General features: G+C 41.9%; 1 protein-coding gene across 1 annotated transcript in view; it reads left to right on the top strand.

Moving 5' to 3' along the window:
* Positions 1 to 12,071, top strand: part of LOC100078016 (atrial natriuretic peptide receptor 1-like) — a 74,479-nt gene that overhangs the window by 24,250 nt on the left and 38,158 nt on the right. Inside the window, exons 8-10 of the mRNA XM_001509080.4 lie at positions 1,528 to 1,600; positions 7,670 to 7,817; positions 10,160 to 10,246. Of these exons, the coding sequence (XP_001509130.2) occupies positions 1,528 to 1,600; positions 7,670 to 7,817; positions 10,160 to 10,246 (308 nt within the window). The remainder of the gene's footprint in view (positions 1 to 1,527; positions 1,601 to 7,669; positions 7,818 to 10,159; positions 10,247 to 12,071) is intronic.

Here is a 12,071-nt window from a genome sequence, read left to right as displayed (position 1 = left end):
CCCTGCTTCCTCATCTGGGGATCAAATAGGGATTTGATACCTGTTCTCCTGCTCCTTTAGACTGTGATCCCTGTGTAGGTCAGGGACTGTGTCTGATCTTATTGTATTGCAGTTGCCCCATCGCTTAGCCCAGGACTTGGAATACAGTAAGTGCTTAATAAATGCCACAATTACAATCATTATTATTATTATTATTACGGTAAACTCTCATTTCAACAAACCCTAGATTTAAATTTGTTTTTCAGAAAATATGTTATAATGAAGTTTTCATGTTAGTTTGGAAACACACAACTACAAACACATTTTGAAAATATTCTTTAAAATGAAAGGATTCTGATTATGGTATTAACATAATATTTTTTTGATTAGCATAGCTTTGTTGAGTGCTTTGTAATGAATCAACAAGAGGCTAAAGCGTTTCTACAGAAACGCTCTGGGCATGTCACTCCCCTCCTCAAAAGTCTCCAGTGGTTGCCTATCAACCTATCAGCCTTAACATGAAGCCAAAACTCCTCACTCTTGGCTTCAAAGCTCTCCATCACCTTGCCCCCTCCTACCTCACCTCCCTTCTCTCCTTCTACAGCCCACCCCGTACACTGCTCCTCTGCTGCTAACCTCCTCATGGTGCATTGTTCTTGCCTGTCCCGCTGTCGACCCCTGGCCCATGTCCTACCGCTGACCTAGAATGCCCTCCCTCCTCACATCTTTCCCTCTTCAAAGCCCTACTGAGAGCTCACCTCCTCCAGGAGGCCTTCCCAGACTGAGCCTTCCCTTTCCCTCTGCCACCCCCAATTCCCCTTCTCCCACCCTCTGCTCTACCCCCTTCCCCTCCCTTGTGTATATTTGTATATATTATTTATTACTCTATTTTACTAATGATGCATATATATCTATGATTCTATTTATCAATTTTGATAGTATTGGTGCCTGACTACTTGTTTTGACTTGCTGTCTGTCTTCCCCTTTTAGACTGTGAGCCCATTGTTGGGCAGGGATTGTCTCTATGTGTTGCTGAATTGTACATTCCAAGGGCTTGGCACAGTGCTCTGCACACAGTAAGCGCTTAATAAATATGATTAAATGAATGAATGAATGAGGAGGCTAGAGAAGCAGCATGGCTCAGTGGAAAGAGCACGGGCTTTGCAGTCAGAGGTCATGGGTTCAAATCCCGGCTCCACCACTTGTCAGCTGTGTGACTGTGGGCAAGTCACTTAACTTCTCTGTGCCTCAGTTACCTCATCTGTAAATGGGGACGAAGACTGTGAGCCCCACGTGGGACACCCTGATTCCCCTGTGTCTACCCCAGTGCTTAGAACAGTGCTCTGCACATAGTAAGCGCTTAACAAATACCAACATTATTATTATTATTAAATATGTGCCACCATTTTATCACAAGGATTTTTAAGTGTAACAATTATAAAGGCATTCCTTGAGTGCCAATAATGCCCTACATGTTGATACTGACTCAATAAATTTTGCAACTAAAAGTGTCCAAATAATTGGTTTTAAAATCATGTCCTTTTTTAGTGGTTTCAATATCAGAAGAAAAAGATGTTTTGGGATGAAAGTTGGATTATAGACTTCACCTGCATCAAACAAGGTTTGTAATAGTTTAAGCAACTATTGGTATCTTTGTATACCCAAGATCTCCCTAAAATGTATATCCAAACATTGATATATGTGCATATTATGATAAAATGTATAATTCAAATCATCTGTCATATGTGACACCCACATAGAGTGAAAACTTGTTTCTGATATCTTCAGAGTGTGGTTGATGACAGATATCAAATATGTTGGGTAGTTTAGTCAGGAGTGCCCAACATAATAGCACAGAGGGTTCAAGAAAAATTAGTGGAGGATAATCAATCTATCCGTGGTATTTACTGAGTACTTATTATGTGCAGAGCACTGTAATTGGGAGAGTACCAGACAACAGCATTATCAGATTCATTCCCTGCCCATAATGAGCTTGCAGTCTAGAAGGGGAGACAGACATGAATTATAAATAAATAAATAATTTATAATATATAAACATAAGTGCTGTGAAGAAGCCCAAAGGTCACAGATCCAAGTTCAAGGTAAGGGAAGATTGTTTATGGGACAAAGTGAAATAATCTGTAGTTGAAGTTAACTGATCAAAAGTGATGCTACTTACTGACTGCGAGATTTTACCAGTGTGCATGGATGAGACCTCTAAGAGAATCCTTTCCATGTCATGTGCATATAAAGCTTGCCCTTTGCTGCAATGTCACATTTGTTACTCGGAGAGGCTGGAGCTATTTTCTTTCTCCCCCTTTGTATTGCCCCCTTCTAGAAGCCTCTCTTCAAAGTTATCCCATTTCCAAATTTGCTGTTTAGCACTCGACTGGGTCCGTGAAAACACAGTGTTAAGTGAAAGAGCAATGAACGACGTATAGTTTCACCAAGGAAATAATGTAAAGTGCATTTGTGGTCTCCCAAGATCAAAAACGTTGACCAAAACAACATTTTTAAGCAGTGTAAAATCACAATAAATGTAGCTATATAATCAGATAGCAATGTGAATATTAGTATTCAATTTTTATGTGTATATATGTAAATACTTAATTTTCAAAGCATTATCTTTCAGATTCTATTCAGTAAAAAGGCACCAGGTGCTAGCATACTAGAGATGTGTTATTAGAGTATAAACTCTAGACTGTAAGCTCCTTGAGGGCAGAGAGCGTGTCTATCAACTCCACTCATTCAGTTGTATTTATTGAGCACTTACTATACTAAGCGCTTGGGAGAGTGCAATACAACAATAAACAGACACATTCCCTACCCATAATGAGCTTAAAGTCCATAAGTTTAGAACAGTGCTCTGCAGGCAGTAAGTGCTCAATGAATACCATTGAGTAATTGATTTAATGCTAAATCATCACAGCTGTTGAAATGGGCTTTAATCTCTCTTAAATCTGTCAAAATACTTCAACAGTTGAGGGGGTGGAGAAGGGAAGTGCTGGAGCCAAAGTTCACTTCACAAGTGCTACAAAACTAGGGCATTATCTTGACATGAGAGAGCACTGAAAGAAATTGAGAACAATAAGATTTAACGGGGCTATCAAAGAAGGGTGCTAAAACAAGAGTATTATAATGGAGTATCCCTGTATTCCAGGCCAGTCTTGTCTTCTACTCTCTCTCTACTGTCCCTGGTTATAAAGCTTTGCATCTTTGTTTATTTAAAATGTTTCAAGAAGCAAATGGCAAAGTCACAGATAAGGGGTCTGGTAAACTGTATTGGCTTCATTTTGCGTTGACGGTGTACTACACATGGTCCCTGGACAAAATGACATTAATTTAGCTTGTTGAAGGTTACAGTAGAGACAGAGTAAAGGAAGAGTTCTCCCTTCTATATGTAAATCCAGATGAGAAATACTGTTGCTTACTAGAGACACAGATGAGTGAATGATGATGTTTTGTCAGACTTCTAACTTTGAAAAAGGACCCTGCTGGAGGTTAAATCTTCAAGAGGAAGAAATGGGGACAGAAAACTTGCTCTGAACACTGATGAGAATTGTCAAAATAGATGAGCTTATTGGGCATCCCCATAATCTTTCTGGTGTAATTTCTCAGTATTGCTTCATTAATGGTCAGTACAGTATAGCAGTGGCTCTCCAGGTCATTCCATTTTATCAAAACTTTCCTCCTGGCCATATCATTACTAGCCCAGACCCAATGAAGCTTTGAATACCATCATTCATTAGTCCATCTCAGCATTCTACCTCAGCTTTCACTTCTAGCAAACATTCTTTATAAAGTGCAGCCTTCTGGAATATTATGGTTTATGCCTTTCAGATCTAACTCCATCTGTTTAAGCATCCAACACTTCTCATGGCCAGAGCCTCTTAGAGTCAGAGAGCTGGGCCACTCCCCTTATGAGAGCCCATTGGAGACATCTCTAGAACAGAGTCAGACCCAAGCCCGGTGGACTCTGAGAAACTCCATCACCCTAAGAAATCAGCTAAGAAGATTGCTGTTAGATTCCTTCAATTTACTAGTAGTTGTTCAAAATGGCATGTTCAAAATGACTCCTTTCAAAGCTTGGGACTCTACCCAACCCTACTGCATAATAATAATAATTTTTTTAAAAAAAACTAGCTAACCCTGAAATACTTTGGCTAACCAACAACTAATTTGGAATAAAATAAATTATACAGCAATTTAGTAGAAAGGATGAGGGACCTCTAGAAAAAATCAGTGAGTCTAATTCTCCCACTTGGAAAAAAACAGTAGTTCTCTTTATAGGAAGCACTTATGGTACCTCAAGAAACACACCATTTGACTGGTTCATACAGATTGAGTCCAGTTCTTCCTATCATGCTGTGGCAATTCTGCCATTTTAAAGCTATCTGAGGGCATTTCCTCTGCATATGTTATTTTAACAGTTTTCTCATCTCCAGCAGCTTGTGCTACCAAATGTAAAAATGATCACTGGGAGGTGAGGAAGCAGAATTCAATGACTGCTCCCTTCCCTCTGCTTCCCTCTCATGGGTGAAGAGGGTCAGGGACCTATTTGATGCTATTAGATCATTGAGAACTATTGTGTATTGCATTACTTCAGTTGGTAAATGGTACCTTAAATGCCTGAGTTATCGTGGCTTCTCAAAGTGTCCATCTAAGTAAGCAACTTGGGTGCTGGGAGTCTCTCTGCATATGGCTGTCTGTGAGTGTGGGGGCAAAGAGGCATTATTTTCAAAACCACTTTTTTTTAACATTTTGCCCCACTTATAAAGGAACACTGTGTCCATGAGGGAATGGATCCACCAGGGTTGCCAGATTTAAAATTTTCAATTCATATTCAATTCATATACATTTGGACTCAAATTCCTCAGAGTTACTCGAAAAATATTACTCCCAAATTATTGTATTTTGGCTATACTTATTATGAAGTGCCAGGGCCTTAACTTTCATCCAAATTCATGGAAAATCATGGGTCTGGCAATAATGTTCAGGTCCCTTGTCTCCTGTAATGACTCAGGGACTGATGGAGACCAATTGTCTCAGTGGGGCAGAAGTCAATTCTGAGCAATCATCAAATAGAAGTTGGGATTTTACTCCTTAATTAAGAGGTTTCTTTTCTATTGCTTGATATAAAGTATCTCTGGGCACCAAACCCAATATTATTCCAAATGTTAGCTATGGCTTAGATTGCCCAAGGATAAATAAGTATTTTTATTCCTTTCTGCAAAAGTTATCACTGAAAAGGTCAAATCAAATTGTGGATAGGAAACAAGCCTAAGACTTCATGCCACTAATGAAGCCCAAATGGTGTCAGGTCTTTAGGACATATTGCATGTTCCCAAGCACTTAGTAGAATGACGTACATACAATAGGCACTCATTAATGCTCTTCTTGTTGTTGATAATGAAGATGATCATGCCATCATGGACTGTGATAGGATTGTCAGCCAGGCTATCAGATGACTGAAATTGAGATTCATTTTTTTTCACTAAAAATTGTTAGGATCATTCCCTTCTCCAATTCCCCCAAACCTACAGTGGGACAAAGTGAATCTGGTAAAATAAAATAGCTTTGAAAGTAGCACACTGGCCTCCATCTCCTTTAAGTAATGCTCTTTCACCAAGATAATAGAGCATCAACGTAAAGTGAGTTTGAAATTCAAAATCCAAGCTAGATAATGTGCAGTATCTGCTTGTTTTGGTCCCACAGCATGCTGGATTTTGTTTAGAAGTCATGAAATGCTGGGTGGGGGTTGGAGGGACTTCCCAATCCATCCCTCACTGTCACAGTCACTGAAAAGGAATAAGAAGGCATGCTCTCTTGGAATGATGTCCTGATGTTCCATTAAAAAAAAAAAACCCTACCAAAAACCCTATGGTAATAAGGTCTGCCTAATTAGAACTAACAAGAAACCAATTACAGCTCAAGGCCCACTGCCTTTAAGAAGTTTTCCCTGGTGAATTTAGTTTATTCTCCAACTTTCTAGCCCAATCGGTGACCCATTCTTGTCATTTCAACCAGTTCTTATAATTAGTATATTCATTTCAATGCATTGATTATATCTGTCTTGCCTGATTTATTAGATATCTTGCTCACTGAGAAGGACCATTTCCCTTCTTTAATGTGAATTTTAAGAGGCTATGTCCCATAAGGATGCTCAATTAACTCTTGCTGTTGGACTGACTGGTTCATAGGCCCTCTGCAACAACTGCAGCATGTTGCTGACCTTGGGCCTCTTGTCATCTTTGGGATGGGAGCCCAGGTCTCCATATGCAAGCTCGGGCCTGGGTTCTAATCCCGGCTCTGCCACCTGCCTGCTATGTGACCTTGGGCAAGTCTCTTAACCTCTCTGGGCTTCAGTTTCCTCATTTGTCGAATGGGGTTTCAATACCTGTTCTCCCTGTTAGACGGTGAACCTCATATGGAGTAGGGACTGTATCTGAACCTGATTATCTTGTATCTACCCCGCAGTGCTTGGCACATAGTAAGTGCTTAACAGATATTAATAATAATAACAATAATAATAAGACTAATCGTAATAAATTTAAAGCCAGAGAAATGAGGAGGCCATGCACATGTTCAGAGCAGCTTCTGACTTTGAATACTGTAGGGCTGAGCACTCTGTTCTAAGGTGATTCACTGGTTGCAGCTTAAAACATCTGCCTACTCATTGGCCTCTAAGGGCTTCACAGGTCATGATGCTCAGTATCAACTGTAAAACAAGGGAGCAGAAGAGAAGAGGGGAGGGCACCAGGACCAGAAGATTCATTCAAATGGGGGAAAGCTCAGTGGCTGTGTTCCCCTGCACTTCCTTTGAAGTTTGACGTTATGCAAAAGAGGCTCCTCAGGTTTGTCATAGAGCATCTGGTCCTCCACCTTGATGTCATCTGTTCTCTTCTTGGGACCAGCTTAGTGCAGCAGAGGGGTAATCAGCTAGGCCTGGCTCAACCTCTGTGGAATGGCTATGCTCCAAACCTAGCTCCTCCTAAGCACTTCTAATTGGAATGCACTTGGCAAGAGGCAATAGAGGAATCACTGATATTTTCAAAGTGCAGCTTTGTACAGGTTGATGACTAGTAAATAGCAGCATGCAATACTGGATTTTTTTTTTACTTTGCAGGAAAGTCTACAGGAGTCAGGTGAAAGATATTTATAGTTCTAGGAGCTAAATTCTTACTCTTTCCTAATTGTAGAGTAGTTCAGCTGAGTCTTTTCTCTGTAGATCATGCAGAACTCATGAGTAATTGCAATTTGCTTTGATCGTATGCTTAGGCACCCCAAAGACTTCCAGGGAGACTTGTAAGATAAGTAGGGGAGTATAAAGGAGAGCTTCTCCTCTTTTGCTGTTGTTTTGGAGTGAAAGTCCTCTTAAAAGATGGGCACAGCAGTTTATGCTCTCAGAGATGGGAAATCCTTGAATCATAGATTCTGTGTAAAGTAAGACAGGGAAGAAGATGCGTATCCTGGGCCTATTGGCCAGACTTGCCTCTGGAGGGAGTTAATTTGGATCAGTTAGATTCTGAATTAAGCCTTTGGCTTAACATCTTTGGACTCTAATGCAAAGGATCCCAGAACTTCTTTGATAGGGATCTCTTCAATCCCCTTTTGGCCTATCTCCTCCCCTGAAGCATCTTAGTTTGCTATCGAAATTAAGTAACTCCACTGTTTTATTTCCTTTGTTTAGATACCACACTGCAGACTGCAATGGGAAGTGCCATTAGTGTGCCCAGAGCAGTTACTGACTCCAACGCCAGCTGCATTTCTGCAATCAGCTCCTGCACGGCTGCTCTCAACACTTCTAGAAAACAGTACTTCACTCAGACGGGGATATAGTAGGCGTCCACTAATCTTTGCTTGAATAGCTGTTGAATATGTTCTCTGTGGGAGTGGGGATGCTTTCAATTTGTGTCACATCACCAGAAGACACAGAGTGGGAGTACTTTGACTCACTTCAAACCGGAATCCACCTCAATTTTTTCCTGGTTAGAAGTTAGTGATCTTCTCCTGGCCAGAGAAGGCAAATGTGTATGAAACCCAATGAAACATCCTTTGGCAGAAAGAGAGTTCGAGGCCCTATGTTTCTTTAAAACAGATTTGCTTTTCAGCCTCATCTTCAGTGAGAATTTCCAAGGCCAGTTTTTGTCCTCCTGTGGATGTATCAGAGGCTCCCCGTTTGAGGTCCTAAAAGTCAGCTTTTTTCCCCGGTGAGAGTGCACTTTCAGGCTTGGCCTGGAGCCTGCCTGTTTGATATCCCCCACTAGAATTCTAATTCTTTCCTTTCTACTTTTACTGCTGATTTGCTTACTGATCTTACCTAATCTTATTTGCTACCAAGCTGGGGGAAGAGCAGTATTTTTTCTCTCAATTTCTCTTCCCTTTGGTGCAGTTATTTGATTCAGTTCCCTCTATTGTAGTCAGCAGTAGCGGAGGCACTCTTTATAATGGTTGTAAACAAAGGCACTTTGGAAACCTCTGTGGAGCATTATCAATTGGATGAAGCCTTTGCTTATTTTTCCAAGTTTCCCAGCATGGCAGTGGCCCATGGAGGAAGGACTGGTTGGTGGAAAGGCCAGGACATTCCAACATCAGCCAGGTTGACCGGTTCTCCCTGGGAGGACTCTGAGGCAGCAGAACTAGGGTCAGTACCTCCAAAGCCATCCGCTTCCCTGACAAGAACTATCCCTGCAGGTGTTAGTTGTTGCCTGAAGGTTGTTTCTCCTTATGCAGTATAAATTCCAAAATGGCTATTTCCAGGAATAATACCCATTCCAAAAAATACCTTGTGTGAATTCAACCAAAGAGATTTTTCTTCTCATCTTTCCTGATCAGTGCTTGGAAAAGCTGATAAGATATTTGTTTATTCTAAAAAGATCATTCTTGGCCAACCCCCACCTCCTCAGCAAAAAATGCTTTTGTCTTTTTCTGCCATTCCCTAAGGAAGTCTACAGTATTTAAGAGGATGGACTATGGGGTCAAAACCATTTTCCGTTAAAATTACCCATTCGCAGTCCTCCCTTTTTCATCTGAACATGCTAGATTCCATTTCTGGAAGATAAACTCAACCCTAGGGAAATGTATCGACTTGTTTTGTTTTTATTAACTTCAAGCCATTGCATTCACTGTTCTATACTGCCCAGAAAAGATGAAGGCAAGGAGTGAAAAAACAGTTATGAGGATTAGGTCCCTTCATGGTCAAATTTGTCCAGATTAGAGCCAGGAGATGAATTTCCCTGGTAGGGTGCTTTACTTTAGCTTCCTTAAAATCCTGAATAAACAATCAGAAGACCTCTCTAAGGTGTGAAGGGGTGTATAACAAGGAAGAAGAGGAAGGAGAGATTGAGAGATAGGCAGGGCATCTGGTCCAGCATAAGGATTGAACCTGAAAAGAACTGGGAACCACGGACTGAATTTCATGTTAGTGTGAATTCCCTAGTGGCCCTACTTCACTCCTTGCTCCTTTTTATTCCTGCCACTGCCTTAGCCCTTATTGGATTCAGTCCTTGCGATGAATATCCCCAACTCCCCACTCCTCTTCTTCTTTTATTTGCCTCTGAAGGAGCAATCTATCAGATAGGGCTGATTTACACTGTAACACTGGTTACAGGTAATACAGTGTAGTCACTACCTCCTGACAAGTATTTTCCTACTCAAACCTTCTCAGCTATAGGGAAGCAGTGTGGTCTAGTAGAAAGAGCACAAAACTGGGAGTCAGAGGACTTGTATTCTACTCCCAGCTCTGCCACATGCCTGCTGTGTGACCCTGGGCAAGTCACTTTACTTCTTTGAGCCTGATTTTCCTCATCTGTGAAATGGGAGATTCAATACCTGTTCTCCCTCTTACTTAGATTACTAGTCCCATGTGAGACAGGGATGTGTCCAACCCGATTCATTCGTATTTACCCTAGGGCTAAGTACAGTGTGGGACACAAAGAAATGCTTAACCAATTTACCACAATTATCAATTTTTACAAATAAACAGTCTGGTCTTTCCCAGAGTGGGAGGCCTAAATATCTGCTAGATCAAAATGATTTTGTGGTTGGAGTACAGCACGTACAATCATAATCACTGGCCTTTTAGTCAAAAAAAAAAGGTGCCAAATAAATACAGTTTAGATGCCTTGTAAACACATTTTAAGTTTGGGGTTTTGTTCTTGTTTTTTTTTGCTTTTTGCAGTGATGGTAGAACTGTGGCCATTAAGAAAATAATGAAGAAGACATTTGCCCTCTCCAAAGCTATACGTAACGAAGTAAAACAAGTGAGGTAGGGAAACATGCTGATAGTTTATTTTGTTATTGCTTGTTTTTTTTCAAGAATTCCTTCCATTAAAAAATCTGTAATGCAAGGTATTTATATGATCTGGTTGTCAGGTGGACTCGATGTAGACTGTAGCTCCAATTTTGAAATATCACTTTGATCTTTTAAAACTTTCAAAATGGAATTACTTTAAAAGGAAACAAACCGTATTTGGGAAGATCTTTCCAAAAAAAACTCTATTCCCAGAAGCTATTCTAAATGGTTGGCAGAGGTAGTGGTTACCACCACAGGGTTTACCTGGTCTTCGTGTGGAGGTATTTAAAATAAATGTTGGATGCCAGAGTAAGGGTGGGAGATAGAATAAGACGTTCCACCTTAAAATAGATGGGAAGATCAGTAAGTTTGTGGTCTACCTTCTGCCACTCACGGATCCCCTTAGAGAACTGATTTTGTCTGTGGTGGTGAGAAGGGTTAAGAGGGCAGTGGCAAAGCAATTGTATGTAAGTGGAAGAGAGTTGACTGTGCTGCCCAACCTCCTCCTGCACTTTCTCTTCCACTGCCACCAACAGAAGGTGGTCACCGGTGGTTTCTTCAGATGAGAAGCAGAGGCAGATGGCTGAGTACCTATGGGGTATAGGTAAGTGCATATGTGTTGAGAAGTAGCATGGCCTAGTGGCAAGAGCACAGGCTTCAGAGTCAAAGGAATTGAGTTCTAATCCCGGCTCCACCTCTTGTCTGCTATGTGACCTTGTGCAAGTCACTTAGCTTCCCTGTGCCTCAGTTCATTCATTCATTCAATAGTATTTATTGAGCGCTTACTATGTGCAGAGCACTGTACTAAGCGCTTGGAATGAACAAATCAGCAACAGATAGAGACAGTCCCTGCCATCTGACGGGCTTACAGTCTAATCGGGGGAGACAGACAGACAAGAACAATGGCAATAAATAGAGTCAAGGGGAAGAACATCTCGTAAAAACAATGGCAACTAAATAGAATCAAGGCGATGTACATTTCATTAACAAAATAAATAGGGTAATGAAAATATATACAGTTGAGCAGACGAGTACAGTGCTGAGGGGATGGGAAGGGAGAGGGGGAGGAGCAGAGGGAGATGGGGGGAAAAGAGGGTTAAGCTGCGGAGAGGTGAAGGGGGGTGGTAGAGGGAGTAGAGGGAGAAGGGGAGCTCAGTCTGGGAAGGCCTCTTGGAGGAGGTGAGTTTTAAGTAGGGTTTTGAAGAGGGGAAGAGAATTAGTTAGGCGGAGGTGAGGAGGGAGGGCGTTCCAGGACCGCGGGAGGACGTCGCCCAGGGGTCGACGGCGGGATAGGCAAGACCGAGGGACGGTGAGGAGGTGGGCAGCAGAGGAGCGGAGCATGCGGGGTGGGCGGTAGAAAGAGAGAAGGGAGGAGAGGTAGGAAGGGGCAAGGTGACGTAGAGCCTTGAAGCCTAGAGTGAGGAGTTTTTGTTTGGAGCGGAGGTTGATAGGCAACCACTGGAGTTGTTTAAGAAGGGGAGTGACATGCCCAGATCATTTCTGTAGGAAGACGAGCCGGGCAGCGGAGTGAAGAATAGACTGGAGCGGGGTGAGAGAGGAGGAAGGGAGATCAGAGAGAAGGCTGACATAGTAGTCTAGCCGGGATATAACGAGAGCCCGTAGCAGTAAGGTAGCCGTTTGGGTGGAGAGGAAAGGGTGGATCTTGGTGATATTGTAAAGGTGAAACCGGCAGGTCTCGGTAACAGATAGGATGTGTGGGGTGAACGAGAGAGACGAGTCAAGGATGACACCGAGATTGCAGGCCCGAGAGACGGGAAGGATGGTCGTGCCATCGACG

This window comes from Ornithorhynchus anatinus, chromosome X5, assembly GCF_004115215.2.
Source record: "Ornithorhynchus anatinus isolate Pmale09 chromosome X5, mOrnAna1.pri.v4, whole genome shotgun sequence".
Lineage (NCBI taxonomy): Eukaryota > Metazoa > Chordata > Mammalia > Monotremata > Ornithorhynchidae > Ornithorhynchus > Ornithorhynchus anatinus.
Note: the sequence above shows the minus strand (reverse complement) of the source record. Positions and strands in the feature narration are given on the sequence as shown.